Consider the following 25137-nt stretch of genomic DNA (forward strand, 5'->3'; position numbering starts at 1 on the left):
GTGTAAAAGTGTTTCATTCATAGACTCTAGTATTGAGTTCCTAATGTCTAAGGATCTTTACTTTGGCTACAACATGCAATGCAAGATTTACTCACAGGCTTGTTTCCAAACATACTATTCAACTTCTGAAGCCAATATTGTTTGCCCACAATATCTGACTATCTAGAATGTGTTCTTTCAAAGTATAGAGCAAATCCCCAACAGGAATAGTCTTATTCTTTGAAGCTGAATGCAAGAGCAGAGATAAGGAATTGTGTAGTGTATGGAATATGTGCCATAACATGTTCACTGCCTGCAGCCAAACTACATTCAAAACAATGTTTGACTATCTAGAATGGGTCATTTACACACAAGGAGTGAGTCTTCCAAAGGAATAGTCTTATTCACCCAAGCTGAAAGCTGGGCAAAGATAAGAGGAATGTGAGTGCATTGTGAAGCATACAAAACAATGCTACAACATCAATCTTGAAGTTACTGCAACACCACAAGCAAAATAGCATACACATCACACTACTGTATTACTCCAATGAACTACTCATACTAGAGTCTACATGGTGCTGTTCTTAACAGTCAATGAAAGTGAACTGTCATTGACAGCCTGATACACATTGGGTACTACAGGGTCAATATGAAGCACTACACATCCACTTTATGAAGGATTACTGGATTTGGAAGGTTACTCACCATTTAAGGCAATGCAAACTTTTGTGAACCTTCTCGTGCAATAGCCCTCCCATATACCTTGGGTACTACAGGGTCATTATTCCATGTAGCATTATTCTAATACATGACTATATTTCATTTTCTTTGTCATGTTACTGATGAACTGTATACCTATTACCTAAGTTCATATTCAAATCACACACACTAACTCATCCATAGTTCTGTTGTTCCCTCATGACATAGTGTTGCTAGTCTTATATTGACAACAGACAAGGGTACACACTACTGAATCCAGATAGTATCTTGTATCAAGGGAACTACATTACAACCTCTGATTCAACAACTCACAGTAGCAGACACACTGGCATGCTGCCAGTAACAGCTCACTGGTAAAAGTCAATAGACAGTCTGAATTGAAAGGACACACAATAATGTCACTACATTGACAATAGGAAAGCCATTACACACCAGAAAGTGATAAACAAACAGCAGAAGTGATTAATGAATGAATCCGGACGTCCGATGTCGGGCGTCCGATGTCGGGTGTCCGATGTCGGGTGTCCGAAGCCGGACAGTCCAAATTAGGAAGGAGATGTGTAGCAATTGATTACTTGACCACAGGGATGCATTCACACACCGGAAAATGATTTCTACACACAGGAAATGTGCAGTTAATAAATCCGGACTCGGGCTTCCGAGCTCGGGTGTCCGATGTCGGACGTCCGATGTCGGGCGTCCGAGCTCGGGCGTCCGACGTCGGGTGTCCGAACTCGGGCGCCCGAAGCGGACAGTCCGGATTTGGAAGGCAATGTTCAGCAAATGATTACTTGACCACTTACACACCGGAAAATGATTTCTGCACACATGAAGTATGTAGTTAATAAATCCGGACTTCCGAGCTCGGACGTCCGGTGTCGGGCGTCCGGTGGCGGGTGTCCGAAGCCGGACAGAACCATTCAGTCCGGATTAGGAAGGAGGTGTCCGGATTTGGCAGGCAGTGTCCGGAAATCATTCACTTTGGCAATCAGAGTGCATTTGCGCTGTCCTGTACACAGGAAGTGTTCAAAAAATGTTTTCAGACTTCCAGTGGTAGCTATGCACATCCGGATGGTCTACCCAGTCCGGATTAGGAAGGAGGTATCCAGATTGGGAAGGAAATACTCGGAAATCAATCAGTGCATCACATTTACATTGTTCTGCACATAGGGACTGCTTGATTAATGAATCCACTGAAGAGCATCCTAAAAGCACAGTCACCCGGTCCCAGATGCCTGACCCGGGATGTCCGGTGGCGGGCTTCCGGTGGCGGGCGTCCGGTGTCGGATGTCCGGTGTTGGATGTCCGGGCTCGGAAGCCCAGTCTGGGAAGCCCGACCTCGGAAACCTGTCCTCGGAAGCCAAAATCCTGTGGCCGGCCGACCTGCTATGGATGCAATTCCTGAGTGAACACAGCCTGTCGGCCAACCCGCTGTGTATGCAGATTCCTGATGTCGGCCAGGCGGACAGGATTGCATTGTATGACCATCGGCCGACCCGGCAGGATTGGTATTTCTGACCCTCGGCCGCCCGGGGAGGATACCATTTGTCCAGTGTCGGCCGCTCCGGGAACAATGCAAGCATCGCCTGCTGGATAATCCGGGGGGATAATGGCACCTTGTCGGCCGCCCGGGCAGATTTTGATTGTTTGATGCCTCGGCCGACCGGACAACAATGGCCGAGTCAGACTGTCGGCCGACGTCGGGTGGCCGGGCAACAATAGGTGAATCTCATGTTGGGTGGCCGGGCAACAATGGATAGTTTAGCTAGATGGGCTCTCGAATACCCACCTCATCGACATCCTCCTTCTTCAGGTGCGCGTCCTTGAGCACCTGCTCAACCGGCTTCATCGTCTTCCTGAACAGATCCATGTTGAGCTCCTCGAACTTGGCGCGAGTAAGCGTCTCCGAGAAGTCATTGCCATTCTCGAAGCTTTCGATCTCGACGCGGGTCGACTGCTGGCTCGAAAGCGTGCGCTTCGCCTTCTCGGCCCGAGACCTCGGTCCCCGTCTTCTTCTTGTACTGCTTGATGAGATAGTCCATCACGCGGTTGTCAAAGTCCTCACCACCGAGGTGGGTGTCACCAGCAGTGGCCAAGACCTCGAAGACGCCGTCGTCGATTGAGAGCAGCGAAACATCGAAGGTACCACCACCGAGATCGTAGACGATAATTTGAGATTCGCCGCCCTTCTTGTCGAGACCATACGCGATGGCAGCGGCCGTGGGCTCGTTGATGATACGGACGACCTGGAGACCGACGATGGTGCCCGCATCCTTCGTGGCTTGGCACTGAGCTTCATTGAAGTCTGCACACGTGGTCAGTAGTATATTAGACAAAAAGACGTGAGCTACAACACTTACATGCAGGGACAGTGACAACGGCGTGCGTGACAGTCTATCCGAGGTATGCCTCAGCGGTCTCCTTCATCTTGCTCAAGACCATGGCCGAGATCTCCTCCGGGGTCTGACACGCACGCGTACCGCGAGTAGTCATTCCGGACACTCTCTTCTTCCGGTACTTAGTTTTGATACCGTGCGGCACGCGCCTTCTTTGCCGGTGGCAGGTCCTGACGAATGAGACGGGGTTTGGAGGGAAGTTGAGGGGAAGAGGCCGAAGATATTGGCGGCGAAGGTGGTGGCGATGGGATCAGTGGTGATTTCAGTAGGTCAAAGGGTGGTGAAGATAGAGCTCTGAGCCTTTGACGACGATGGTGCTTCTGTGTCGTACGTATGCGCTAGCGAGGTCGCCTGGCGAGCGTGTGCTAGGCCCGTTGCTGGAGCAGGAAGGCAGGGGCTTTGTGGCCGCCGACGGTGTCCCTGGACGATGCGGGCGACCTGGAGCGGGCAACTTGGACTCCGAGTCCAACTTGGAGCGGGCGACTTGGAGTGACGTCGCCTGGCAAGTCAGGTGAGCATTCCGCTTGACGCCTGTCGATCGCCACGACCGCTCACTACTCGGGCAGCCAAGACTAGTCTGACTACCGCTCTCACCTTGACTCTATCTTCGATGCTTAGACTGTGGCGGTTTCTGTCAGCTCATAGTCCCGCAGCTTGGGCGATACGCAACCCGGCTGTGAGACCGGGAACTCACACGACGCGAACGCAGCGCCGAGTGACAAGATCGCTCAGAACAAGACGCCGAATACGGATCTGAAATGGAGTGAGAGGACCGCGAAGGAGACGGTGAGGTAAGGTGCCGCGAAGACGAGCGGGAGAGCTCGCAAGGCCACGCACCGATAGTGCAGCTCATGAATGGGACTCCGGTAAGCAGGAATTTGATCGCTCGCTCGCCAGTTAGCTCGTCCACTGTCCACTCCGTGCCCTTGTCAGCTCGCCCGCAAATCAGTTCGCTGTAGCATACGTCTAACCGTTCGCCCGCCCGCGCGCCCATCTGCCTACCCGTCTGCTCAGCCGTCTACTAGCCCTGAGCACCCCCGACGGTCCGTGTCGCAGTGCTTCGTATGGGCATCGCTGATGTTACGTCTAGCAGAACGAGACCGACGCACCGATAGGACGAGCCCAAGCTCAGTACGATGCAGCTCATGAATGGGACTCTGGTAAGCAGGAATTTGATCGCTCGCTCGCCAGTTAGCTCGTCCACTGTCCACTCCATGCCCTTGTCAGCTCGCCCGCAAATCAGTTCGCTGTAGCATACGTCTAACCGTTCGCCCGCCCGCACGCCCATCTGCCTACCCGTCTGCTCAGCCGTCTACTAGCCCTGAGCACCCCCGACGGTCCGTGTCGCAGTGCTTCGTATGGGCATCGCTGATGTTACGTCTAGCAGAACGAGACCGACCCAGTCTGAAGGATCTGCCGGAGTACCCAAGCTTAAAGCGTCTCGACGTGTGAGTAAGGCTGCTGCTGACCGCCTCAGGCCGACGCCCGACACTGACGTGCACGAGCAGGTACCGTAACCGCCTCAACGAGTGGTGTCATTATCGCATCAACTCCAAAGAGGGCTTTCAAGCAATGGGTGGTGATCTGCTGCACGTCGTGGTGCGCTGGTGCGCGAGTACGCATGGTTGTGCAGGTTGTGCACTTAAGCACAAGTACAATGTGTAGCACGCTCTCTCTCGATGTTCAGATAGTTCAATACATTTCGTTCGATCTGCTTAGTCCATCGTGCGAGCGTAAGAGGTACAAAAGTCACAATCGAAGCAAAGCATGTTGAGAATGATTCTACCAAAGGGTCTGGTATGCGTACTTCGATGCCCAGTGATTAAGCCAGAATTTGTGAGCCCTGTCTAGTACGTTATTGGTGTTCCAGTCATAGGGTAAGGTGTCTCTAGTAACATTATGTGGTGTTCGAGGGGGACGTGGAGCTAGCTGACAGGATTGGCGAATGATAGACAAGGGAATAATCTCACCGACCGGCTTGCCATTCGAGCGAAGGGGAGGTTTGTGTATCGTATACATCATATGTACGGGATCTGCTTGAGCTTCTAACTTGGAGAACCACTCAACGTATGCAAGTGGCCCCTGGCTAGCCCAATTCAATGGTGCTTGTAGCGGCCGGAGGGTTCGAGGATCTTTGAGGTCGCGAGGTAACTTGAATATAACCTTGACACGACCTATTCTAGTACCTGTAGATATATGCCAGTTAGAACGCTAAGACGTTAGTAGGTGAGACTGCAGACCTTGCAAACCGGTAGCTTCTGCGTCCTCTCCTTGCAGCACAACCACCGTATCGAAACGCGCGGCTTGTCGAGCTGTGGCAGGCTTAGCTTTCACAGCATCCGTCTCCTGGGTGTCGTCGGTCAAAGGTTCTGGAGCAAACTTGAAGCCGTGGAACACGTCGACACGGTTGAACGGCATGCGATCGACGGCATTCTGAAGCTGGGAGGAGGTGAGGGCGCGACCGTTGTTCTTAAGCTTGTATATATGTTGTGCGAGTGCGTCAATGAAACCGGGAGCGCAGTGTTTGTCGACGATGGTTGGGAGGGCCTGGAGGGGTGCTGTTGGGTGTTTGGGGAGCTTGATTCGACCGTTGCGACACGAAGGCTGGTCGACTTCGCCTGCGACATGCTCGTCGACTTCGCCCGCGACACGCTCGTCGACATCCTTGTCTTGCTCGCGACCTGTGCTTCTGAGCCAGCGATGGATGGATGATCGAAGAACCACCATTTTCTCCTGTCGCACCAGCCAACGCACCATCTGCGGGCGCGCGTCGCGATGGTTCGATGCCCTCCATCCATTTTTTGCGTAGTCTATGTGGAGGCGTTCAAACGCCTCCGTGTTGTAGTTGTCTGTAGTGCCTAACAGTCGAATGGCGTCAACATAGTGGAGTAAAGAATGAAATTTGGGGATGTTAAGGTGCTCGCGCACTCCCAGGTCGACAAGGACGTGCTTGTTACGGTGGAATGTCTTGAGGGCATCCTCCATGTACTGGAGCGTCGTATCATCGTGGGTAGTGTATTGGGCGAGATAGATGAAGTCCAAGATGGACCTAAACGCCAGGATGACCTGCTGAGGTACCTTGCCTACAAGACAAGCGAGGAGTATCCTCGCCATGTGCTTGCGCTCGGTACCGGAAACTTGAGAGAGGCTTGAAAATCCGTTTTTGAAGTGGCGAGTACCGAATGCTGGCGGAAGGCAACGAATGCGCCTGTCAAGCTCGAGCTCGTCGACGAGTTCAGTACACCATTCAACTATGTGTTTGAAAACTCCCTGGTAGAGTTGATGGAGGACGTCAGGGGTAATACAAGAGTGGATGTCTGTGTAGGGTAGATCGCGCCAAAACGGACGCACGACATAGCCCGATACGTTGAGGTCTTGGCACACTCGTGTGTACGCATTAGAGCTTGTGTTCCCTTGGGTTTTCTCCTCGGCTTTTCGTAGGACGTCTAGAGTCCAGAGGGACGTTCTGGGCGTGCCAGGTTGGGCGGATCCTAGAAGGTCCTCTGGAACTTGGCATTTGGGGCAAGTTCCGGACTTAGCGCAGGTGACCAGACATTGTTCTGGGTAATCTGCAACGTAGGCTGCAAGAATGGGGTGAACTCGACGGACCTCTCCATTGCCAGAGGTAACGTCGATGCCTTCTTTTCCTGCCTTGACCAGTGGTTCCAGGATTGCTCGTACTGACGCATGGAATAGTTGCTGAACTAGAGCGCGTTGCTTGCGCTGAGTGATACCGTCAGAGCTGACCTTGTCGACGGAAAGATAACCAATGAGAATACATGCATGCTCAGATGGCTTGCGCCTCAGAGCACGCGGTATATTGCCCAGCGTCATGTAGACTGGGTAAGCCGCCTTGTTTCCTGAGAATTGGGTGAGCTGCGTTTTGTCGGTCGCTATAATGACCGGCGCAACTGCAGCTCCTTCAGGTAGTAGACTCTTGTTCTTGAATCAGCAATCGGTATATGCAAACTGATGCTGACCGCTCACCTGGACAGCGTGCCACCAACGCCCCGTCCACATTTCATTGTACAGGCGATGTGTCCTCGACGCATCAGAGAAAATCCGCCTAGGTCGATAGACGATGTGATCGGCATGCTCCGGGTTTCCTAGCAAAGTCCTGATTGCTTGAATAATATCGCGGAACTGGAGAAGATGCTTCTCGTTCGGACGGTCCTTGAACGAGAGGCATCGTTCCATCCACTCAGCCCTGTCAGGAAGAGAGTCCACGCGTTGCAGGAGAGAGCGACTGTTGTGATACGAGAGGCCGAGTCTCTCCTGGAACTGAGGCGTGTAAGCAAGTATTAGTATGCACACCTCGTAGAACTTGGAATACAACTACTCACCCCAGGAATCTCTAACGCCCTGTCAATAGATCCCAAGGTAAGTCCTTCCTGGATGAGCCCATCTAGCTAAACTGTCCATTGTTGCCCGGCCACCCGACATGAGATTCACTTATTGTTGCCCGGCCACCCGACGTCGGCCGACTGTTCGACTCCAGCGGTCGGTTCCCGGTGGGCCGACCTGTCTGACGGGCGTGTCAGGACCGACGCGGCCGACACCACCAGAAGATAATGATAGAGCGATTCCATCCGTGGCGGCCGACGTACCAGACTCTGGCAACATTGTCGGATCGGCCGACATTGAATGCATTCAATACTAACGGGTCGGCCGGCGTCCGATCTGATCATGCATGTTAGGCGGGCCGACTATTGCAACGCGCTAGCGCAGCTTTGATATTCCAGTCAATCGCTGTGTTGGCGGGTCGGCCGACGCTCAGACAACCCACTGGTGCAGTGTCGGCCGACCCCATTGGCACCCGCACGGCCGTCATTCAAATCACACATCAAGTACTAGTCGGCCGTTGAATGTGTCACTCGGTACCACCCCGCCGGCCAGCATGAGACTTGCTTTATTCTGCGGGTCGGCCGATGTGAGACTCGAACATCATTCACCAGTCGGCCGGCATGAGACCTGACGTTGGTAGCGAGTCGGCTGACTCCGCATCGACTAATCATACTCTGCTCGGCCTTCCACTTTCACCCCCATCCTGTCCGTGCCGGCGCATAATTATCCGCTGGTAAACCTAGTGTCCATCGTTGGACATGGGAAGTGTCGGTCAGTCATGCAATGCCAACTGGCGGACCGGCCGACATGACACTCATGATTGCACAGGCTCTCTGGGACGCTACGGCTCCGATGTCGTTACCCGCCCTCCTTTTTGAGAATTTGAGCATGGTGACATATTTCAAATACATTGGAGCATAACCCGGAAGCCAAATTTACTTTACACATATACTACTGCTCGTCCGCGGGCCCATAGTACTTCGCCATTTTGGCGAGAATCGCGCCACTCCGCCTGTTTGCCCGCTGCAGCTCACGTAAAGCCTCCAATCGCGCACGGAGGACAGTGCCTTGCTGAATGTCGTGTTGCAGCATTCGGGGCGCCGGCCCGTCGTAGTGGGGGCCCTGCGTGTGGTTGCCCTCAACTGCGGAGTGACGTTAAATTCCACTGAAAGAAGAAATGTCGAACAACTTACATTGACCTTCCTCTCGGGGCCCCACGACGGAGCGCCACGGTCCAGGAACCCCTGGTGTGAACAGCTTTCGGCCGTTAGATTCGTCGTTCAAGCGGAAAAGCAGCCCTTTTCCTACACAACAGATCGTCGTCAGCTTGATGAACATAGTCATGCCGCCTCCCGAGGGCACTAGCATGCGGTTGTATATCCGCGTTCGGGCGTCCGACATCCGGCTTCCGAAGTCGCGCAGCCGAAGTCGGGCGGCCGAGGTCGGATGAATTGGAATATGATGGTGACCGCTTACCTTTCGTCTGTGGAATGGGCCTCCAGTCCTGCCCTTCAATTTGTGCCGGTGAACCCATCGGCTCGTCAACCACGGCCTCTGGCATGTTGACTGCACTCCCGGGGACTGACCGAGGAGGGGTTGTTGTCAGCGCCGGGCCATCGTCATTGGTTGCAGCAGACGGGGTCATTTGCAAGGCCGCAGATGGCCCAGTAGATGCCCCCATTTCCGAGTCAGCATCAACTGCGGAGGGATGTCACATTTCAAATGATAAAAGAATTATGAAACAACTTACATTGACTTTCCACCAGAGGCCCAACAGAGCCCGACGGCCCAGGAACCCCTTGCGCATACGGCGTTCGGCCTTTAAGGTCTTTCCCGAAGGGGAAAACAACACCTTTTCCTATAAAACATATCAATGTCAGCGTGATAAACATAGACACACCACGAAAACCAGGCACTACCATCCGGCTGGTCGTCCGACTTCGGCCGCGACGGTCCATGATCCCCTCCCAAGACAGGAATTCGCTTTTTCCTGTTAAACCCGACGAGAAAGCCTTCAGCTACAGAATGTATTAGTCTCAGATTTATCAACATAGAGTGGTCACCAAGCGAGGGGGGTGCCCTCAGCTGGCCGTCGACAGCGGGCGTCCGACATCGGGCGTCCGACAGCGGGCGTCCGACAGCGGGCGTCCGACAGCGGGCGTCCGACAGCGGGCGTCCGACATCGGGCGTCCGACAGCGGGCGTCCGACAGCGGGCGTCCGACGCGGGCGTCCGACATCGGACGGCTGACCTCGGCTGTGTGAGAAGGTGACCATGACTACTTACATTTCTTCTCGTCGAACGGCTTTGCAATGTCAGGCAGTCTTTGCCATGTCTTCGCGATGTCGGGCAGTCCGCGCCAATTCTGCGGATGTGCGGTTGCCGGTAGACCACGTCGCTCTTCAACCAGAGACCTTTCCAGGCTTATGGGACTCCCGAGTGCGGATGGAGAACGCGTCTTCTTCTCCATACCATCGGCCTTTGTTGAGCGCGGCGATGTTCTGGGAACCGCTGAAGGCGACGTGAGACGCATCCGCGGTTCCATGTCGGAATCAGTGTCCTCCGTGCTTGAAACGTCAATCGGTGTTGCACCCCGGTAAGGAGGGGACTCTGTAACCTCCAACGAACGGAGGGCGGACAGAGCCATCACTGCCTGCCTAGCCGGGGCATTGAGAGGACCGTCGTCCGGCTCGGAACCAGTATCGTCGTCACTTGAAATCTCGATCGGGATAGGGAGATTGGGGCGCTGCCTATTTGAGGTTGAACCCCGCATGGATGTCCCCAGCGACGCCCGTCGAGCCGGGACAAAGACCGCACCGTCTCCCGCCTCAGATTCAGTGTCGTCACCGCTTGAAATCTCGATCGGGACAGGAGGTTTGGCGCCGGGCGGATTTCCCTCCACACCACCGACATTTGACTCACCAACCAATACCATCCCATGTTCCGCCATGCGTACGGGTGCCGATGTGGGAGTGCTTCGTGATCGTCTCGGCATGATAAAGACGGCAGTCTCCAAGCCGTCTTCATCGGAGTCCGCATCCGACATCTCCAGCGCGCCGAGGCCGGTGGCACCGACAGACGAGGTACTCACTGCATGCCTTGCGGGTGTGTCGTCCCGGCCATCCGGTTCGAGGTCACTCGAAACGGGGATGGGCGAGGCCTCCCGGCCCTGGCTTCGAATTTTCTGAGCCCGGCGATTCGCGGGCGGCTGGGGCATCACAAACTGGCGAGGGGGTGTCACCGGCGGACCGCTGTCCTCCTCCGAAATGACCATGGCCTGTGGCCCGGTACCGGTATCGGCCCCCGGTATTCCTGGCCCACCATCCGGCGTGGTGTCCTGTACTATGCATCAGCTACCCGGCGCTATGTCCGGTGGGACCTGCTTACCATTGTATCCACATTGGGCCCACGCTCAATCGTTTTCGCCCTAGCAGGTATGACATACGGCACTAAGGGACACAATATAAGCCAATATTCATGCCACAGCGTCTACCAATCACTATCCGACATACCTAACTCATCATCCCCTCACTATCATCCTGAGTGAACAAGCCCGGTGAGCAGATCATGTCATTGGGCCAGTCAACACAAAACTTACCAAGTCCGAGGGTGGGAGGTCATCGATCTGCTGAGCCGAGCTGCCACACACCTGCCGACCGCCCGACATCTCATCGTCTGGTGCCGGCGAACCAACCGAACCTGGACATAGAACCGTTATTAGCTGCCCTCTCGCCCGTGCAACACAGGTACATACCGTCTTTACGCTTCATTCTTGCGATCACCGAGGTGGACATGGTGGTAGTATTTGATAGACCTTGGTTCAGATCTCATCAGTGAGATCGATCGGATGGTCCGCGGCGCGGCTCAGCCACACACCACGTGTTTGTGGCTGCGTTCCCACCATCGGCTGCTGGCACACGGCGCTTACACGTCTCTCTTGAACTTGCTCTACATCATCCCCTCCTCCGTGTCTCGCTCCGCTGCTCTATCCGCTACCTCGGCTTCGCGTACGTCATGGCCTCAGCAAGCAACCCTGTTCCGACCGAAGACGGCCCGAAGCTCGTGACGGAAGAACAATACAAAGCCCACATGGCCTTCTGTGAGGGAAAAATCGCGGGATTAGTGCAAGCATGGCGGAGTACGGCACCGAGCGAAACAAAGCAAATGAGCAAATTAGTGAGTGTGCTTGTTCCGCCCCAATGAAACTGCTCACCCTCGACTCCTGGAACAGTGGAAGAAGCTCTACAAATGGGTGGTGAGTTTCTCGGGTGATTGTTCGTGTCCTAGTATTCTCACATGTCTGCCAGACGGACGCGGGCGCGGCCGCCAGTATCACGGACGAGCAAGGGTGGGATGTGGACATGCCGTCGTTGGTGATATCCGGGATGGAGGAATTGGCAGCCCCAGCGGATATGGATCTCTATCGACGGTTCGCTCGAATCAAACCGAACGACCCGAGGATCGCGAGCAATGAGTGGTATACGGGGTTCCAAGACCCTCCTTCCCCTGCCAGGGAGCCGTCGCCTGTCCCGGCCGCGCTGCGACCGATTCCCACCGCTCCCCGCCCGCAAACGGGTGTTGCGTTCGCCCTCCCACAGCATCAAGGCGACGACATGGAGGTCGACGACTCGGGCGAACCGGAAATCAGCCCAAGGCCCACCATCCCCCTGCCCCGTCAACACACGAAGGCCACAAAGACGTCGGCAAAGCCGTCCAAACCCGCCAGCCGCGGTGCCGGTGTGCCGAAGAACACCAAGATGGGTGCGTCCGTCAAAGGGAAGGGCAAGGAGCAGGCGATCACCGTCGATTCCGATGCGGACGATGACCGGGAGCCGCAGCAGGTGGTGCCAAAGACGAAGACGGCCCCGAGCATCAAACCGAAGCCGAAGAAGCGGGCGGTCAGTGTCCGCGAGGTGGAAGAGAACGACCAGCCGGAACCACGGGGGCCGATGAAGAGGACGACGGCCGCCAGCAACGCGAAGGGAAAGGAGCGGGCGGTCAGTATCCCCGAAGAGGAACAGGACGACGAGCCGGAACAGGCTGTGCCGAAGAAGACGACGGCGGCGGCCAGCAAAGGGAAAGGAAAACAGCGAGCTGAGAGCGTCGTCGCCGACGATCAAGACGACCGGGTACCGCACAGTGAGTCGTGGATCCCTGAGTCTAATGTATACCTACCTCAACCTCTTCGGCAGAGAGTGTTCCGGTCCGCCCAATCCTCAAGAAGGCGGTGTCGGAGATCCCCTCCGAATCCGAGCCGGATGTAACTCCCGGCATGGACCTCGAGAACCGGATCGAAGAGGCCATCGAAGTCGATGATTACCGGACTCTCGTCAAGATCTGCAAAGCTGAGCGCGCGCGGTTGAATTGGGAGAGTTTAATTGGGCGGGCTCACACAACAAGCGGCGTGAGAATTGGATTCGCCTCATGGTAAGTAATGTAGCTTGTTCATCCGTCCGCGGATCTGAACACCATTGCAGGACACGAAGTGCCAGCGGTGCCATTCAATGCACTGCTGGATATCAGTGACCCCAGAAGAGACGTCACGACATGCGACGAGTGCTTCCGCAAGCATAGGCCCTGTGTCCCCTTCGACGCGGAGGTCCCAGTTGACCCCGAGTCCGGGAGGTCCCGCTCCCGATCGCGCACTCCGTCGGCGGCGAAGGCTAACCCTCGGAAGCGAGCCCGATCTGCGTCAGTGGCGTCAGTGGCCACTGTGCCCCCCGACACAGACCCTGATGGCGGGGCGGACTCCGACACCGCCTCCGTCGCAAGTACGTCCTCCCGACGAAGCACGCGCATAACCCGCCGCCCGTCAAAGCGGCCCCGCATCGTGTCCGAGCCAGCGAAGCGGACGTGCGGACGCTCGCAGAGCAAGCGGAGGGATGCTACGGTAGAACTACAAGTAGTCGAGACCCCCGTGGGACGACCCCCAGCGACGTCGCCGGCCCTTCAGGCAGAGGACCTCAAGTCCAGCGACCAAGGGCAGTCCCGGCCTACATCGGTTTACCTCCGTCCCGTGAGTCCTTCGTGTTTGTTCGTTGTGAAATGTGCTGATAATGCTCAGGTTTGGCCTCTCTCCTTCCGTGCAGGAAGGCGAGCGGTTTGTGAGCCTCGAATCGTCGAGTGCTATCTCGCGGGAGCTCCACACCTTGCGACGGGAGAATGTAGAGCTCCGCGATAAGTATGATCAGCTTCGGCGGGACTTCCAGGATCTGTGTGCGCACCTCGGTGTCGAAGGTACGTGTGACCGGGGCACAAGTAGCGACTTACTCACCGGTCAGTTGCAGGGCGTTTCAACCACGACATGTGCCCGATGGCGCTGGAGGGCCCTCTGCCGCGTCTGGTTCCGGTAGCCGTCCGGATCCCCTGCTCGCCGAGTCGACTATGGACCCTGAGCCTTCGGCAGGCGTGCCGCAGATGCACCCACCCATGATCGACAACGATGTCGATATGGATCAGGACCGGGTGGCTCCCGCAGCCATCACGCTGTCCGGGCAAGCCGACAATCCCAGGCCGAGGGTGTCGACATCGGTGCAGGGAATGAGATCGAGGCGGGAGAGCGATCCGAGCACTATCCATCGTTGTTCGACGATGATGTCAACATGGATGATGACCCGGTAGTTCCCAGCACCGGCGTGACTTCTGGGCAACCCGAGACGGCCCAGGCCGAAGGTTTCTATGTGGGGTCGGCGGAGTTACCGAAGATGTCAGAGGGCTCCGGCGGGAGTCACTCGGGAAGTGTGACGCCTCATTCTGAGACGGCGACTTCCCCACGACCTGTCCCCGAGAGCCCCGATGTGTCCGGCGCATCCGGGAAGTCACCGGGCATTGCTGACGACGAGTCTGGGCAGGGTCAGCTGCCCGGTCAGGCTCAACAAACACCGGGTGATGGATCCGAGGACGCTCGCCTTGCGCTCGGACCAGATCGCTTGAGCGTCACCCCGCCGCCGCAACCGTCCGAGGCACCTCCCCCACTTCCTGTTGCCCTCGGCGAGATCTCGGGCGACACACCCAATAGCGATAGGGAAGAGGAAGGCGGGGTGGGTGCATACATTGAGCGGAACGTCAACGACTCTCAAAGAACCGTGCCCGAATCCACCCAAGCATCGATCCCCGCAACGCCCGATGCGGAGGCCGCATGCGAGGACATCTCACATTCACAGAATGTGAAGGTCCCAGGAACCGGTGCAATCTCTGGCGACGCATCGGGTGGGGCAACACCCCAGGACACCACAGTGCCGGTGAGTCCTTCGCACTTGGATTTGCCCATAGACATTGATAGCATGTTACAGACTGCTACCACCGCGGATCCCGCCCACGTCGACGACCCTCCCGAGTCAAGGGGTGAGGCAGAGGGTACAAACCCTCAGGTCACCAGCTTGGTCCAGTCGAAGTCGGCGGACGAGGGCAGCAGCCAGGAGACACCGTCGCAGTTGGCCCCTGGCGAGGAAACGGTCAGCGACCGGGCTCAGGGTAGCGGGTCGCCAACGCTCCCCGGGTGGACGACTTTGAACGAGGCGACTGTGCAGTCGGGCAGTGGACAAGAAGGGAAGGAAGTTGTGTATCCGGCGGGGTCGGGCGCCGAGAAGTTGTAATGTTGCGAATGTACAGTACGATATAATGCTGAGCGAAATGATCGAGGTTCGCATTGTCCGTGGTGGCTATATGTAATAATATTGTGACATCTCAGTGAATAAGCCCCCGGCCTTCTCGTCATGACTGACGCAGCTCCGCCGCCCGACTTCCGACGCCCGACTTCCGACGCCCGACTTCCGACGCCCGACTTCCGACGCCCGAGGTCGGACGCCCGAGGTCGGACGCCCGAGGTCGGACGCCCGACAGCGGACGCCCGACAGCGGACGCCCGACTGGCGGCGGGTTGTGTGACCTAACACTGGTGTTGATGTCACATTGGATCAGTCGGATCAGGCGGGTAATCTCGGTGCGGATAAGGCACATCTGACCACGTGAGTGTGGTTGTGTTGCCACCGACGACGTGCGACTCTTTTGGCGAATTCCTGTCATCGCACTGACAACACATCTCGCATCGACTCTGCTGTTGCCTGACACCTCAGTATCATGACCTTGCCATCCTCTTCTTCATTAAACCCTCTTGTTCTTGCTCCAGCTACCGACCCACTGTATCGGTTTGAAGGTGTCATTGAAGTGAACCGGGTAATCGTGGTTTATAGCACCCAGATTGAAAACACGGTGAAACAATCCAAGGATCCGCGATTTCAGGATGCCGATCTAATTCGGAAGACGGTAAGAAAATGCACATTTTTCTCCCATCAAGCACTCATCCTCCTTTGTCCACTTGCAGTGGAAGGCCGTAGAATCCGTCACGGTATTTAGTCATTAGACTCACATCGGGTTCAATAACTTATGTACAGTCAGTTCAACATCGCGGATATGTTACGATCTGCGACACAAAAGAATTGGTTCGTGTATGTCCCCCCCATTGCCATTTCCGCCATGGAGGAACTAGCCAGCAACGCCTCGGACGACAGCAAAACGCGGATGGCCCGAATCAAAGCCGATGACCCAAGGGTCTTCAAGAGCGGCTGGTATTCTGCGAGCCCTCCCCCGGGCATGTCCCATTTGATTCCCATCGTCGATGTGGCAACGACCCCTGCTTCATCACAGAGCGTTGCTGTCCCCAGCATGGCCCAAAGTGCTTCTCCCACTGTGGGCGGACCGTTGCAAGCCACAACGACGTCCGTGACCCGGCAAGCAGTTTCCTTCGAGCTCCCCGACGTCAGTCGTGTTGGTATGGACGAAAATGCATGCACTGAGCCTGGTGGTCGTCCGAGCGCTCGGCCCACACCACCCAACGTGGAGGGTGGGTCGACTATGCCACACTGGGAGTGCCTCAAGGAATCGGACAACGAGGAGGACGGTGCCGTGAGTGACTTGGTGATGGGTCGGCGGATGATGGCAACTGATGCAAAGCAGGCCTACCTCACGGATACAAGCGAGGAGGTAGATGAATTGGAGGAGCGGGTGATCACGACGGCTGGAAAGGCCAAGGGTACACATCGGGCTGAAACGACACATTCCGGCGACAACGATGGTGAGGCAGGGGGGTTAACTTGGCGGGAAGGCGTGCGGCTCGGAGGATGCAGGGCAAAGGAAAGGGTCGGGCTCAAACAGAGACAGCAAAGATTCAATGCCATCCTGATGAACAGCGTAAAGTGGTGCCAGCGTATATCGGGGCGCCGCCACCGAGTGGGTCATCTCACCTATTGCATTGTAATGGTGACTCACATAGATGGGATTACAGGGTATGGTCCTCGGGTTGGTCATGAAAGTTACCAGGGCATCGAGCTGTTCGAGACTGCAGCTGATGTCTCATGCGAAGTGCATGAACTTCGCCAGGAGAACGCGAAGCTTCATGTTATGTACGAACAGCTTCGCGAGGACTTTGAGGCTTTGCGGCAGCGCTTCCCTGCTCATGGCAAGGGCGAATGACACAGTCAAAATGTCACCTCAAACTGAATGAATGGGAATTATGTCCTTGTATGTACATGTATGGCGGGGAACTAGTTTCAATGACACATAGCCTTAATGCGATGCCCAACAATCAGCCTACCATGTCACCGCTTGTCGGGCCTCCATCCGCACCACTTGACAGGCGAGCGATACGGGGCATCCGCCCTCAGGCTTCCGAGCTCGGGCGCCCGACGGTGGGCGTCCGACAGCGGGCGTCCGACACGGGCGTCCGACAGCGGGCGGACGGCATTGGGTGCCCCACAGCGGATGCGGTTTGTCCGGTTGTCACCCACTGTGTATATAAGTGTTCGCTAGCTGCAGAAGACATGGGTGTGTGTGATGCGTCAGTTCCGTGGGTAGGCAATATGAAGCGTCAGGGATTTCGGCAGTGTTTTGTAAATAAGGAAGCTCTGTTACAACCGTTCTACAGATCCAGCACCACAAGCGTAACCCATCCTACATGTCGTCTACACTAACGAACTCCGTGTAGTTTTGTGTAAAGTATGCAGTGTCTTCCATGACAGGGTGCTCGGCACCCCTCGCATACCAGTCATGGACGTTCCGCTCATTCGCCGCCACGGCCGATTCCCAAAACCTGATCTCGGCAGAGATGTATTCGTCCATATACTCGTTGTGGGCTTTCAGCGCGGCGATGCACTCATGGAGGAATTCGATCTCCTCCTCTTGGTCGAGCACCTTCTGCATGTTGCCGTCCGCGCTCAGCCGGCCAACACCTGTGGGACTTTTTGGAACTGGCATGACGAGCGAGGGGAGGAGGCGTAGGTTCAGTCGGTGCAGGGAGTGTCCGACGTGCTGCCGACGGACATGTCAATGGCTGTATCAATGGAGAACGAAACATACTCGCCTCCTGGCTGTGGAGCATCTCCTCACGATTCATGGCAGCTTCATCCGCCTCACATTCGGCTATCTGAGCCTCCACCATCTCATCCACTGCCTCCACCCGACTGGTCTCCGCTGCAAGCGTGTCATGGACTTGAGTGCGAAACGCGGACATCGAGACCTCGCCCGGTGGGAGAAGCCCAGTGCCTGGTGTTTCCCTCAGTAGCCGAAACCATACTCATGCCAGATACACATACCATCCTCGACCGCATGCTTCGCGGACATCCACGCAACACCCGGCGGTACCTGAATGAGGGGCTCCGGCTCTCGGCTCGCTTTTGGGATCACTATGTCACTCAAACGTGAAAGTGTCGCTTCCCCCGATTCCTCCGCGCCACCCACGATATCCCAAAAGCGGGCCATGGCATCCGTAATACCTAGCGCCGTCTGGGTGTTCTCGTCGGAAAGACGCTTGAGCCCCGTCGTGAGCGCAGCCATGCACTGAACAAGAAACGTATCAGCCCTTCACTCCATGCCATTGCACCGAGGTTCTACCATCGATTTCACAAGCTGCGCATTGGCTTCAGCTGTGCTTCGGTTGTCTTGCCAGCTGACAAATGCTGCCTTCGCCATTGGAAGGGCCTCGTTGTCGCAGACATTGTCGTAGTCTTGCGCGGTGGGGACGGCCATGGAAAGGACTTCGGAGGTGGTGAGAATTGCGATTGAGAGATGAGATGAGAGGAGATAGGAGGGTACGTAATGGACATGCGATCAAGCCATTGTGGCCATATTTCTCACACTCGCCACAAGCACGTGCATAGCAGGGCATGCGCGACCACGCGGTCCGAGATCATGCGTCCGACCTCGGGCGTCCGACCGCGGGCGTCCGACGTCGGGCGTCCGACGTCGGATCCTCGGCTTGGGCTGTATGGATACGTTCGTTACCTCGCTTTCTCTTGTCTGTGTTGCCTTTCTCATGCCCATATTCGGTAGCTCCAATCACCAATATTTATACGACACAGAAGATGGATAGGTGGAACAATCGTTGGCGGCAATAGGAGTGTCAATCCTCATCCTCGGACTCGACCTCGACCTCCTCGCCCTCATCCTCGGTGTCGTCTTCATCCTCCTCATCCTGTTGCGCCTCCCGCTCCCCGTCGCTGCCCTCGCCACCCTCGCCGTCGCCCTCATCATCCTCGGGATCGTCGTCGCTGCCATCGGCCTCGTCAGGGTCACCCTCCGCAGCCACCAAGAAGGCCTCGGGAGTTTCAAGCATCTCCCGGGACAGACGCGCATGAGCGATGGCGTCTGCCTCGCTGCGCTGCACCAGCTGATCGATCTGGGCCCGGAACTTGTGGTCGTAAATACTCCCCCAATCTCCCTTACCGCCATTCACACCACCGACGAACGCCCAACCAATGCCGCCGCCGCCGCTTCGGTATGGACGGATCCATGCCGCCTCCGTGCCAACGATGGCGACGCCGTAAGGGAAGTCGGCGGATGTTATCGGAATGTTGAGCGCGATCCGCATGAGGTACCCCTTGAGCTGCGTCAAGATAGCCTTGCGATGGGCCGCTGTCGGTGTCGTCTTGCCCTCGTCGAGCGAGCCTATTTCCACGACAAGGCGTGGAAGCTCGGGCTTCAGCTCGTTGGTGCCGATCTCAAGACCGTAGTACGACGCGACGACAAAGTCGGGCATCTTCGTGCCGCTCTTCTGCCGCTTGAAAACGAGTCCACCTGCAGCAGGTGAGCGGATGCCCTGAAAGTGAAACACCGACCACATACCCGTGTAGTCGGTGCTCACGGGAGCACCGTGGCTGAGCACTTCGGCAGCAGCAGCCAGCTCCGCGTTGCCCCGGCGGCGGTGAAGAACATCAAGAACATCCTGCCCCGGAACGGACGGGCGAAGCGGTTCCTGGGGCTTGACCATGTCGTGCCTAAAACGCACGGAGAGGTACTTGTTCCACGCTCCGTAGGTGGAGTATTGGCTAGAAGTAGGACACGTCCGCCAGTGGTTGAAGATTTGCCTGAGGCGATTGTCGAGATCGACATGTCCGTCAAATGAGACCTACAGGGCGTTAGGGTTGCTGCCCGCATGCGTCCGAGGCATCACCGCTTACCGTGTTCATGATTGTCGATGCTGCACGAGTGTTGCACGTCGGCTGCTGCTTAACGACAATGCCCACCTTCTTATATATGGATGTATCCAGCTCTGAACATGATTGCACGAATGCAATGATTCTCGGCCAATAGGTTCTCTCGGAAGCGATGCACGGATGGAGAGCACAGTTTGGATAGTCGCCTGAGTCATGCAGAAGGCGGCATTTGGCCTTCGGGCGTTGTGATGCGGCTTCAGCAATGGTCAAGAGACATGCTGATTGAGCACAATGACTCATTCCCGCTGTTTTCTTTCTCATGGTGTGGGGACTCCACACCCGAGTTTCGCACAGATATTCCCTTATCGCCGGCTTCGCAATGGAGACGTATCCTCGCCATCGGAAGCTCCGTAGCTGTCCCCGCCTTTCGTCCGCTCTCTTGCGGAGCATACCTCACACGGCCGAACTCAGCTTGTCATGCGCTACCAAACGGCCTTCGCCTGAGGCCACGGGTTAGCGGAACACGGGGGAAGAATCCGGTATGCGTGACATTGTCTTTGAAAGCAACGCTCACACGCCCGAACTCAGTCTGACATCGGCTCCCGCACGCCTACATCAGGAAAAACACCCTAGCCGCCCAAGCGGTTGCAGAGTTCCCACGACGGGCTCAAGTAGTTGAGGAGGATTGTAAATTCCTCGGAGCGCGTTCAAGATCTTGTGGAAGGTTATCCCCAATTCCAGGACTAACCAAGTGTAGTTTAAGGCTCTACAACGTATAGCAATACTTTCGCAGTACTCTCAGTGGCTTTGGCTGTTCCCTGTGTAATGTATGGGGTATGCGTGTAGGATCTTGTGCAATTTCATCTTAGGTGATTTGTGTGCGGCGTAGAAACATATATATTTCAGTAGTCTACAACTGTATACTAGTATAATACTGGATGCATGTTTCTTTGTTTTACCTCGCGCTCAGTTTCCCGTCCACGCTCGTATTCCCTCCACGGGCCCTAGCGTGCATCAAACCGCGGGCCCTCGTAACTCCTGACAGGCTCGTCACCGTGCATCATACTAGGGGGCGACTGTCCAGGAACACCTCCCATGATGGCAGGGCCAGACGGCATGTCAGGGTGCGAGTCCCAGTACGGGCGCGGGGATCTGACAGGCGACATCGGTGGGGAGCGGGGCGGCCCACGGGGACTTGGTGCGAGCTGGGACATCGGCGGCGAGTGCGCGCCGGAGTACATCTGCTGCTTGTGCAAGAGGTACTCCGAGCCGGGACGACCACGCCTCTGCTCATGCTCCCACTCCACGTGTTGAGTCCGGGGCATGCATCGATCCCAGCCGGGCTCGCGCTCGGCCATTGGAGGCTCTTGTGCGTACGGTGGAAGCGGGGAGCGTCGCGCGGAGATTGGAGTCTCGCCGGGGCTGACCGGCGAGCGTCCGTCGTATGAAGGGCGTCCATTGGCTATAGAGGAGTGAGGACACATGGAATGAGGCGAAGGAGGGGACGTCGACTGCGAGATGTGATACTGGCTGGGACCAGGCTTATGTGGGAGTCCAGGAGGTCCGCGCAGGGCGTCCGGAGGTCCCTGTTGCTGCGGCACAGGGTGGTGGAGAAGGAGTCACTGGCGTGCCGGACCACGCCCGTTCTCACGACTCGGAGGCGGGTAAGGACCAGTCGACTCTCGCCGGTGGACGGTGGATGTCTATCGGCGCTAGCCAAGTATGAGAGGGCACTGGCATGTGCGGGTTGTCGAGCACCACTGCCAGTGGAGGCGGTGGCTCACCTCTGTACAGTCCCGGCGACGAACAACCACTGCCAAGGGCCCGAGGAGGCATGGGCAGTGCCCACTGCCAGGTCGCCAGGTCCTCTCGAGTCCATGCGGAAGATCGGCATTGGACGTGAGTTGACACCTGGGTGAAAGTTGAGTGAAAGTCCAGCGGGCGGACGCGTGGGCTAGTAAAACAGAGAGGTCAGGTGAAACGCGGCGGGCGCGCAGGGTAACAGTCAGTATGGCAGGAGCAATGGAAGCGAACAAGCAGGCGGGAAGGATGATAGTAGTAGGCTGTGACGGTCTGCCCTCACTTCTCCTGGCGAGCTCGCCCAGTGTCTGAATCAATTTGTATATGAGCATGGACACATACCTTAGAGTCTGCGAGCACAAGGAGACGACCCGCTGTCAGATGCCATGATACACATGACACAAGATCCAAATTGAGCACGGTCCTGGTGCAACGCTGAGTACAATGATTAGGAATCAAAAATGGGTGTCTCCACCCCGTCCTCCACGAGCCAGATCTCAGGCTCTCTCTTCTCCGCCCGTTCTACCTCGACCTTCCCAGCGGCATGGTCTCCGAACCTCAACACGGCTTGATGTGCAGGGTTCCGAGACGGAACCGCAACCTTCCCGACGCACCAGGCGGATTGCTTGTACTCGCGAGGTCGGTCATTGTACACGCTCGGCCAGAGGAAATTACTGTCCATGAAGGTGGCTTTCACACCACACATGGGCAGCAGTTCCTTGTGGCAGCCCAGCGCGTAGTCCGGCGCAAGCCCGGCGATGACGATGTCTCTCAACTTGAAGACGGGAACGGATGCGAGAGGGAGCGGAATAGTGATCGGCGTACGGAGAGGTTTGGTAGAGGCCGGGATGTAGGACTTGTACCGAGGGCTGTAGGCATCGATCTTGAATACAGTTTCGGTCCCAACGGATAGCCCTTTGTGAGGGCTGAGCGAGGCGAAAACTTGCGTGAACAGCGGTTGAGATAACCAAAGCTCAAGCTCGTTGGACTTCTCGCGGACGTGATACACGAGCGGCAGACTCATCGGCGGGTGAGCCTCCTGAAGAGATAAATCAATGGTGAATCAATCGTACAAGCACTATGAGAAGCTAACCACGCACCCGAAAGAATATGAATGTTTCCACAACTACCTTCTCCCTCTTTGCACTGACCAACGCCCTCGGAATCCCCGTGTCCTTTGCCTCTGCCCATACCTCGCCCAAGTACACCCACCCTCCCAACTTGGGACGAGGTTCCATGGCCCGCGCAACGCGAAGCACCTCCTCCAGGACGACCCGGTCCCCCTGCTCTACGCTCAGAGTTGCTGCGCACTCCGTCCCGTGGAAACACGGGCACTGGAGGGGGTTAAATATCAGTGAAAAAGCGGAACTCAAGAGACTCACGTAGTCGTAGAGTTTCCCGAAATTCTCTTTGCTGTCCTCCAAGCAGACGACGGTGACGTGATAAACCTGCAGGTCCTTTTCGACGCGGTTGCATCGGATTGTAGTCTTTGCAACCGTAGAAAACGGCGGTAGAACCTGCGAGAGAAAGCCAATAACAGTTTCCTGATGCTAGCCATTATGAAGATGGAGTGTGCGCAGGTTTGACAAAGCTGAGAGTAGTGAGGAAAGTCAAGGATTGATAAGCGGTGGAAAAGCGACCTTCAAGCATCCGCAAGCGCTCGATGAGATCTCAAAGAAGCGCTTGTGCTCACGGACGGTACTCGAAGACAGTATTGGGTATAAATGAGAGCCTGAATGAGTGAGATAAAATGGAGATGCTATTCAGTAGATCGTACTACTGGACATATGTCATGGGCGTACAATCCTGACTGCTATTCTTACATAGATCTATTTACAAGTACAATTTTGTTCCTATGCGTGATCAGAACCTCTGCCAAACGTTGTCAGGCGCATGCCAGTCAAAGTCAGGGGCTGGCTCCTCCGAGTATCCGGCTTCTCCACGCTCAGGCCTCGCCGCTACTACGCCCAACGGCGTTCCTGTATCCACTACGCTCCACTTCGCCTGCATGTACTTGCGAGGAACTCGAAGGTTCCCGGCCAGACATACGGCTGGTCCATGAATTGCAGCTTCATGGAACATGTGGGGGGCTCCGATCTCAGGCCCTTGGCGTGGTCACTCACGTAGAGGGTGACACGTACATGGCCGAGCTTGAAGGTAGGAATTTGGCGTAGGGGGAGGTGTAGGACAGGGGTTTCGTCTTCGAGCATCGATACAGGAAGAACGTTTGTCGTTCAATGTCGTAGAAGTCGAAGCCGGTGTCGCCGAGGCCCATGCGGGGCCACGTCCTCCACGGGCTCAGCCCCGGAACGTGAGCAGCATCAGGGGCTGCTCCGTAGGAGGAGCTATGAGCATCTCCTTCCTCTTCTCGTCTATCTCGCACAAGAGAGGGATGGAGATGGGGTCCTCGAGATCCTGAAGAAGTTCCGTACGCGAGTTAGAATTGAGGGGCCACACAGACGTGAGGGACGTACCTTGATAAAGAACAAGGCCTCCACCACAGCCACTCTGGGAGCGTCCTCCTCCGGCCCGTAATGCTGCAAGAGTCGGGGGACTCTCCTCCAGTCCTGATAGAACAGCCCAACGGCGCCCAGAACACCCAGCCTCGCATTCTAACAGGCCCGAAAGGCCCGAAGCTGTCGGATCGAATGGCATCTAGGATGGACGTCTGTACCTCCGGTGTGGGCTGCATCCAAGCTGGGCACCGAACCATGGGACAGCCCGTTCTCTGATGTGTCATACACTTCGCAAATAGGAATATTAGCCAGCTAATACCACTATGCAGATACATGGCACTCACGTAGTCATATAACTCCCCGATGTTTTTCTTTTCCAGGCATAGGACCGTAACGTGTGTAAGACTGGATCCGTGAGGGCATTGCCTAGTCCCGTGTTCCACTATCTGCGGATAGGACGGCAGGCCGTTCTGTGAGATGATGTTGAGAAGGCGGGGTCGATGCGGGAGACGGCCATGATAAAGCTTGAGATGTCCGGTCGTAGCGGCAGGATGAGTTGAGAGGCGGGTGGGAGTGGTCTGAGGGTGGTTCGAAGATGGTTGAGAGAAGAGCACAGGAGTTACCAAGTGGCCGGAAAGCCACACTCAAGCGCTGGTTGAGCGCTTGATCAGGTCTTCATGAAGTGCTCGCACTTGCCGGTACTCGGACTCAGAGTGGGCAAGAATTGTATGTATTGAGCTAAATGTATTCTAAGATCTGTGCATGTCGACGAGAGGCTGTATCAGGGTGCAACGCAAGCAAAGAAAGGCCGGATGGTTGAGATGATCATCCGGAGTATGATGAACCGCCGTGAAGAGCAGCTTACATGCTGTAGTGCCCATAAGAGAGCCGGTAAGGGTCAGCGTCGCCCACCAGGTACTAGCTGACTCTCCAAAACAATGAGATAATGCTACGGCGTGCATGTGCAGAGGCGTCCTGCATGATGCGGCTGTCGAAGTTCGCAGGCTGCATGCCGT

At 56.2% G+C, this 25137-nt stretch overlaps 7 protein-coding genes across 7 annotated transcripts; 2 read left to right on the forward strand and 5 right to left on the reverse strand.

Annotated features, from left to right (window-relative positions):
• Positions 1–2464: 2464 nt before the first annotated feature.
• B0H18DRAFT_959899 (Hsp70 protein-domain-containing protein) lies at positions 2465–3192 on the reverse strand (the record flags this gene model as incomplete). The annotated part of the gene is made up of 3 exons (XM_048042872.1): positions 2465–2653; positions 2697–3004; positions 3180–3192. 3 exons carry the CDS (start codon positions 3190–3192, stop codon positions 2465–2467), a joined length of 510 nt encoding a protein of 169 aa, XP_047886488.1.
• A 2114-nt stretch (positions 3193–5306) lies between these two features.
• Positions 5307–11232, reverse strand: B0H18DRAFT_1125649 (uncharacterized protein; the record flags this gene model as incomplete). The annotated part of the gene is made up of 14 exons (XM_048035039.1): positions 5307–7031; positions 7083–7376; positions 7439–7457; positions 8395–8581; positions 8633–8743; positions 8916–9137; positions 9190–9297; positions 9359–9457; positions 9503–9694; positions 9725–10775; positions 10826–10887; positions 10971–10977; positions 11037–11137; positions 11193–11232. The coding sequence occupies 14 exons, from the start codon at positions 11230–11232 to the stop codon at positions 5307–5309; spliced, it is 4218 nt and encodes a 1405-aa protein (XP_047886489.1).
• Positions 11233–13494: 2262 nt separating this feature from the next.
• B0H18DRAFT_959901 (uncharacterized protein) lies at positions 13495–15033 on the forward strand (the record flags this gene model as incomplete). Its single annotated transcript, XM_048042873.1, has 3 exons — positions 13495–13675; positions 13898–14679; positions 14731–15033. The coding sequence occupies 3 exons, from the start codon at positions 13495–13497 to the stop codon at positions 15031–15033; spliced, it is 1266 nt and encodes a 421-aa protein (XP_047886490.1).
• An 879-nt stretch (positions 15034–15912) lies between these two features.
• On the forward strand, positions 15913–16908 carry B0H18DRAFT_959902 (uncharacterized protein; the record flags this gene model as incomplete). Its single annotated transcript, XM_048042874.1, has 3 exons — positions 15913–16341; positions 16393–16510; positions 16721–16908. The coding sequence occupies 3 exons, from the start codon at positions 15913–15915 to the stop codon at positions 16906–16908; spliced, it is 735 nt and encodes a 244-aa protein (XP_047886491.1).
• A 187-nt stretch (positions 16909–17095) lies between these two features.
• B0H18DRAFT_959903 (uncharacterized protein) lies at positions 17096–18459 on the reverse strand (the record flags this gene model as incomplete). Its single annotated transcript, XM_048042875.1, has 5 exons — positions 17096–17221; positions 17407–17663; positions 17791–17904; positions 18027–18270; positions 18325–18459. 5 exons carry the CDS (start codon positions 18457–18459, stop codon positions 17096–17098), a joined length of 876 nt encoding a protein of 291 aa, XP_047886492.1.
• Positions 18460–20869: 2410 nt separating this feature from the next.
• On the reverse strand, positions 20870–23940 carry B0H18DRAFT_959904 (uncharacterized protein; the record flags this gene model as incomplete). Its single annotated transcript, XM_048042876.1, has 12 exons — positions 20870–21457; positions 21517–21568; positions 21650–21776; positions 21949–21973; positions 22008–22089; positions 22280–22704; positions 22766–22999; positions 23048–23182; positions 23363–23397; positions 23468–23494; positions 23680–23783; positions 23807–23940. 12 exons carry the CDS (start codon positions 23938–23940, stop codon positions 20870–20872), a joined length of 1968 nt encoding a protein of 655 aa, XP_047886493.1.
• A 23-nt stretch (positions 23941–23963) lies between these two features.
• B0H18DRAFT_1125656 (uncharacterized protein) lies at positions 23964–24357 on the reverse strand (the record flags this gene model as incomplete). Its single annotated transcript, XM_048035040.1, has 3 exons — positions 23964–24080; positions 24140–24277; positions 24340–24357. 3 exons carry the CDS (start codon positions 24355–24357, stop codon positions 23964–23966), a joined length of 273 nt encoding a protein of 90 aa, XP_047886494.1.
• Between the last annotated feature and the right edge of the window lie 780 nt (positions 24358–25137).

Source organism: Fomitopsis serialis, assembly GCF_022376445.1.
Source record: "Fomitopsis serialis strain Sig1Antser10 chromosome Unknown B0H18scaffold_163, whole genome shotgun sequence".
Taxonomy (NCBI): Eukaryota; Fungi; Basidiomycota; class Agaricomycetes; order Polyporales; family Fomitopsidaceae; genus Fomitopsis; species Fomitopsis serialis.